General features: G+C 38.9%; 2 protein-coding genes and 1 long non-coding RNA gene across 3 annotated transcripts; 2 read left to right on the top strand and 1 right to left on the bottom strand.

Moving 5' to 3' along the window:
• The first annotated feature begins 2,465 nt into the window (after positions 1–2,465).
• On the top strand, positions 2,466–3,138 carry LOC128857759 (uncharacterized). The gene is made up of 3 exons (XR_008453942.1): positions 2,466–2,674; positions 2,744–2,951; positions 3,012–3,138. It is a non-coding gene; the product is annotated as an uncharacterized LOC128857759 (long non-coding RNA).
• Positions 3,139–3,162: 24 nt separating this feature from the next.
• LOC128857758 (uncharacterized) lies at positions 3,163–3,981 on the top strand. Its single transcript, XM_054093500.1, has 4 exons — positions 3,163–3,200; positions 3,258–3,482; positions 3,552–3,614; positions 3,677–3,981. The coding sequence occupies exons 2-4, from the start codon at positions 3,267–3,269 to the stop codon at positions 3,809–3,811; spliced, it is 414 nt and encodes a 137-aa protein (XP_053949475.1). The 5' UTR covers positions 3,163–3,200; positions 3,258–3,266; the 3' UTR covers positions 3,812–3,981.
• A 154-nt stretch (positions 3,982–4,135) lies between these two features.
• Positions 4,136–5,524, bottom strand: LOC128857756 (putative nuclease HARBI1). Its single transcript, XM_054093499.1, has 4 exons — positions 5,287–5,524; positions 4,897–5,229; positions 4,694–4,838; positions 4,136–4,620 (listed from the first exon to the last, which is right to left on the bottom strand). The coding sequence occupies exons 1-4, from the start codon at positions 5,512–5,514 to the stop codon at positions 4,250–4,252; spliced, it is 1,077 nt and encodes a 358-aa protein (XP_053949474.1). The 5' UTR covers positions 5,515–5,524; the 3' UTR covers positions 4,136–4,249.
• Between the last annotated feature and the right edge of the window lie 200 nt (positions 5,525–5,724).

Genomic DNA, 5,724 nt, shown 5'->3' with positions numbered 1-5,724 from the left:
TCTAATTTTCAAGCCAAGATGTCTAGATCTTGGACCCACGAGCTCGACAGGTCAACACAGAAGGTTCCAAAATGATTTAGACCTCAACCTCTATAAGTCTGCTGCAAAAAGGACTTGAAGTAATGCCGAGATAGAGCAGGGGCGGGAATCAATGAGCCTAAATTCAAAAAACCAATTCCTATGGGTTTATACTAAATAATCTTTCTGGCAGAAATTCACGCCAACGAGATATGTGTGAGGGAATGTCTCCATGGGAAAATGAGAGGAACCCACATTGACATACCTTCAGATAGTCAGGCAGATTTGAAAGCCCTTCTATCCACTATAATCATCTCAAAAATGGTATATGACTGCCTGAGCCTCGTCAACATGTTAGGCAACTTCAACACTGCAGTATTAGGTTGGTCTCCTGGACACGAGCGGCATGAGAGAAATGAAATAGCGAATCATCTAGCTAAACAAAGGGGCACATATGCTTCTAATTGGACTTGAGCCTTTCTGTGTACATACAAAGTGCACGCTAACGTATTTCTCTAGAAATGGAAGGAGAAGAAATTCGTTGAACACTGGCGATATTCTATCGGTCAGTGAAAAGGGAAAGCATCTTAAAAGCTATTTTCACTAAGCAGAGTAAACTTAAGACTCTTAACTGGTTACTTTACTGCCCACTGCCACCGAACATGCCATTTAAACGAAATTGGCTTTTCTGAAGCCATTATCTGCCGATTCTGAGAAATAGAGATTGAAAATTCAGAACATATTCTTTGCAAACCTTGGTGGCAATACCGTGCATCTTTATTTATTATGAAATAATTAACCCCAGAATATCAGGTTCTTAAAATATAGGGATCTCAGCAGGCTTTGCTCAATAGATCAGTAGACAATTTTGATCGCAGCGCGTAGAACCTAATAATAATGCCGAGTCTCACGACGTGGATACCTAAGGGGTAATATCCAAAAAGTACAACCACGAAATTTGAGAGCTGGGAATATGTCAATCCTATAAAAGCTATAAAGAAGCCACTTGTTATATCACTCCAAAATATGGTTCTCTCACTCTCTCATTATCAAGTTATTATCCCATAACGGACAAAATGTTTTCTTAAACATTGGCAGGAAGTACTTATTACCTCGCACTCTCATAACGGGATGTGTTTTGTCGTTGCTGGCAGTTCAACAGACATAAGAAGTTGGTTGAAGACTAATTGAATATAGTCATATAGCGTGGAAGCTTGGATATCCTTACTGAACTATCGGCTGAGACCTCAATGCTGTTAGACATGATGTTTCTGATGTTTAGTTTTGTCAAACGCTTCAATGCTGAACTGGGCAATAAAACGGCTTGGGAGAGGCTATGTAAAGCCAACAAGTGAAACCAGAACATGGTGACATGGAATACGGAGAGATCCGACAACAAGGAAGGTGCAGCTATAGGTGTCTGAGTACCAGGAAAACGATGCTAGAAAAAGTTAGGCAAGAATACAAATAGAATTCAAGAAGAAGTTTACGCAATAGAAAAATGTGCCCAATTTAACCTTGAATGCAACTATAACAACAGAAACATAGCTATCTGATAGCCAGGCAGAAATTAGAGCTTTCAACTTTTTCCAGGTTACATCAAAACGAGTGTAGGATTGTCTTGTTAAGCGGAATATCTCAGGTCAGAATAACCCAGCATGCAACTTATAAGTTCCAGGGTATACATGAATTACTGGGAACGAAATAGCGGAAAAACTAGCTGAGAAAGGGATATCTATCTATTTTCTGGCCTATGAAAGATAACTCCTACAACGAAAAATGATCCAGCGGCTTAGTTAGCGGGGTCATGTCGTCCGAATGGATACAAACGGTACTGAAAGTATTCAATACGGTACCAGCTGGTGGCGGAAATGGAAGAGGAAGGCCTCTTCTGGGCTGGAAAGATCAGGTAGAGAAGAACTTGGCTTCCAGCTGGTGCCAGTTAGTACGAGAAAGGAATGGATGGCGCGCTTTGTTGAACTCGGTCATAGTCGCATAAGCGGTTATCGCGCAAATCAAGAAGAAGAAGGGGAAATACAAAGAAGATCTGTTTGAGCCAATCTACCGGGCTTATCGCAATCAAATTTAAAGGTAGGTAGCTTGAATCTAAAGTATATTAGGGATTTTTTGGAATTAAATCAAGTTGAATGTAATTAAATGAGGATTATCATAAGCATTTTAATATGGCCTTGTAGATCGAATTATCATCTTACAAAACTGGGAGTATACAAGACTCCGACGGAGTACTTCCCAAAATATGTGCTTTAGGCCGGGTCGATTTGTGGGGAGGCAAAAAAATCGATCATTGCTCTGTGAAAATCATATTCTAGGGTTCAAAATAAGAAACTTTGCCGAAGGAACCATACCTCTAAAACGAATTCTGTAGTGCGATTCACTAACTCTTATCGATTCGACAATTGTTATTTTTCTCTTCAGTATTTGTCGATTGCACTGTCGATTGTGCTATTCACTAACTTATGTTAACTAACACTGAACAGCTGTTTTCTTCTATTTATTCAAACTGATAGAGAGTGGCATCTTTGTCAAATTAAATGTCAGAATGAGCGAATAACATGAAGAAGAGAAACAAAAAAACATAGACGCCAAACTGTTAAATGCAATTGTGAGTGTTTTTTAACAATAATATATGTACAAAGTAAGTACAATAAAATAACTGTTTATTTCAATTTATTGTTTTATTAATAATTTTTGTATATTGCTTTAGGATGACATCGACAGCTACCAAAAGAAGCCGTGCCACATCCGAGCAGCTAAATCGCCTGCTTGACTACCTAATGGAAGTCCCGGGTCTAGCAGGATCTAGGTTCCACAGCCTCCATGGTAAGTACGAGTGCGACAAAAAGTGGAGCGAGCTAGCAGCAAAATTAAATAGTCTGGGTGGAGCAGTGAAGACGGTGAATCAATGGCAAACGGTAAGAAAATATTGTGTTATTACTTAAAAGTAGAGAGATGTTAATCATTCCCCTAAAAAGGTATGGCGGGACTTAAAAAGCCGCACCAGCATTAAAGCACGGAATCGGCGAAGGCAACAAGCTTTAACTGGGAACAGGCCAATCAGCGAGGAGCCCCTAACGGAATTCGAGAGGCGGGTGTCTGCTCTTATAGGGGAGGAGTTTATGAAGGGCCACGATTCAACCCCTGAAAATATTCCACTGGAGGAGGTAAATTGCATGAAGTGTATGTTTTAAAGTGTAACTTACTGGTGTGTAAATTTTTAGGTAATCCAAATGGGTATCGAAGTGGAAGATGAAAGGGTGATTTCGGAAGCCCCGTCGCCTTTACGGACGCCACTGGCAGAGAATTTCACGCTGAGGTCAGGTAATTCCCATATCTCAGACAGGAGAACACCACGGGCGAGCTTGAAAAGAAAGCGCATGGAAGAAGACGGTAATGCTCGGAAGAAATTTTTGGAAATAGCAGAAAAACAGGCAGATGCACTAAAGGTAATTTCTTTTGAACTTAATGTAAAATAATTTTATTATGTTTTTCCATTGGTGATTGTTTTTTAATAGATGCTAGCCCAGTCGAGTAGAGAAACAGTAGAAGTCGCGAAACAACAAGCAGATGCTTTAAAGGTAATTTATTTTCAACACATAAAAGTGGCATTTTATTAATTGTTCTTGCTATTTTTTAATAGATCTTAGCCGAAAGCAGCTCTGCAATTGCTCAGGCTAATAAAATGATGGCGGAGGCAATAGCCGTATTGGGGAATGGTTTAAGCGCTACCGCAGAAGCATTCAACAATCTAACGAATGCAATCTATCGCATGTAGATTAGAAACCAATTCCGCAGTTCCTTTTTATGTGCATATATACCAAATGTTTATTTTAGTACCTGAAGTTACTTTTTATTTGAATTTTATAAGTAAACAAGCTGTGGTAATGTTAAGTAACATTAATTAAATGAATTAGAATGTATTGTTTTCGTTTTTACAAATAGACTGACCTTTGAATTTATAAACCATGTGTACATACGCTTATGCATACCTACATACATAAATAGATTTATGTGCCTGTAACCTAAAACTGTATGTAAACTGAAGTTAAAGACTGAATTGTTTTTATTGAATCTGCATGTAATTTTGTTCAATAAAAGGTTTTAACAATAAATATGAAAATGTTTTAACAATAAATATGAAAATGTTTTAACTTTTTATACCCGAGTGTTCACATAGATATGTATGCGGAATGATTATGAGTGAAAATAGTATTTAAGTAAAAAAATTAGCAATCAGTCGGTCTTGGATGCGCTTTGCTGTTGAGGATGGTGCATCTTGGTTTACAAAAATGTCGTTTGTTCTGGGCTCTGTGAATTCATTTTCGGTCTGGTATATTCCTTCTCTTAAACGAATATTATGTAAAACTGAGCACGCGTTAACTACTTGTCCAGTAAATCCTGGATCGTACAAGAGTGTCCTTTGTTGAGACAAGCACCGCCACGTTGCCTTAAGAACACCAAAAAGTCTCTCAACTGGGTTACGAGCTTTGCACAATGCCTCATTGTACAAGAATTTCGGAGTACCTTCCGGTTGGTTTGTTAGAGGAGTCATCAGCCAAGGCTCCAAAGGGTACCCGGAATCACCTGCAGAGAATTTTTGATTTTTAATTCCCTTATTTTTATTTAAATATATTTATTAATAGATTAAAAAGCCTACCAATCAAAAACAAGTTATGGTTTCCAATTTCAAAATTCCGTTGCATAACCATTCGCACCGCAGAGGAACTCCAAATGTATGAATCGTGCCGTGCTCCCGGAAATTTGGCATTTACGTTTAAAATTTTAAGTGTAGGATCACATATCTGTAAAACATTAAAAGGGAATCTTGATTCTTGAATACTTTACAAATTATGTTGTTACCATTTGGACATTAAGCGAATGGTAGCCGTGGTGGTTGACATACGCTTCTTCATGACGTTTCGGGGCCAAAATTGACACGTGCGTGCAATCGATAGCTCCAATGGTACCTCCCACAAACGGGGAGGTTGCTGAAGCAAAAATTTCTTTTGCCGCTTGCCGCTCCACTTGGGTAATGGGAAATCTCACCTTTGCGCAAAACATGGAGCTGTTGATTGCAGCTGTTACCCGATGAATGCTACGGCTAACGGACGACTGGCTCATAGATATTCCCCATTGCTCACCTACGGGTCGTTGATAACACCCGGTTGCAAAAAATCGCAGTGCAGCTAGAACCTAGTTGTATAAAGGCAGAATTTAGAACTGACTTAGCTTGAATGTTACCAAATTTACCTGTTTTTCAGTCGAAATCGCTGTTATTCTGGAACCTCTAAGATGGCTGTCAAGCTGCGAAACTACGTCCTCAGTCAAGTCTGGAGTTAAACGGAATAACTTCTGGAACTCCCCTGCATCCAAATCGAAAGGATTGTCCACATGCCGGAGCAAACTTCGATCAACTATTTGAGGGCTCACTTCCTCCTCTCCACGCGATAAATCGTAAGCCAAATACTCAAACGCCATACTTACGCTTTTTAAAGAAGTTTTTTTCACAGTTTTGATTAAAATCACTAATTTTTCTTTATCGTTTGATTTAACAACACGAAAATTATTGTCGTTTAGTTCGCGATAATCGACAGGTTAACCAAACAGCTGATTTTGTCTTGTCGATTTTCGTAATGAAATGGGTTACTGAATAGCAAAATCGTAAAAATTGTGGTTAAGGAAAGATAA

This window comes from Anastrepha ludens, chromosome 3 (assembly GCF_028408465.1).
Source record: "Anastrepha ludens isolate Willacy chromosome 3, idAnaLude1.1, whole genome shotgun sequence".
NCBI classification, from domain to species: Eukaryota; Metazoa; Arthropoda; class Insecta; order Diptera; family Tephritidae; genus Anastrepha; species Anastrepha ludens.
The sequence above is the reverse complement of the archived record's forward strand: the minus strand, read 5'-3'. Positions and strand labels throughout refer to the sequence as shown.

Coding starts and splice junctions, on each gene's coding strand:
- LOC128857758 (XM_054093500.1), top strand. CDS start 3,267: ATGGGTATCGAAGTGGAAGATGAAAGGGTGATTTCGGAAGCCCCGTCG. Junction 3,483..3,551: donor AACAGGCAGATGCACTAAAG/GTAATTTCTTTT, acceptor GTTTTTTAATAG/ATGCTAGCCCAGTCGAGTAG. Junction 3,615..3,676: donor AACAAGCAGATGCTTTAAAG/GTAATTTATTTT, acceptor ATTTTTTAATAG/ATCTTAGCCGAAAGCAGCTC.
- LOC128857756 (XM_054093499.1), bottom strand. CDS start 5,514: ATGGCGTTTGAGTATTTGGCTTACGATTTATCGCGTGGAGAGGAGGAA. Junction 4,839..4,896: donor ATTCGCTTAATGTCCAAATG/GTAACAACATAA, acceptor AATGTTTTACAG/ATATGTGATCCTACACTTAA. Junction 4,621..4,693: donor CCATAACTTGTTTTTGATTG/GTAGGCTTTTTA, acceptor AATTCTCTGCAG/GTGATTCCGGGTACCCTTTG.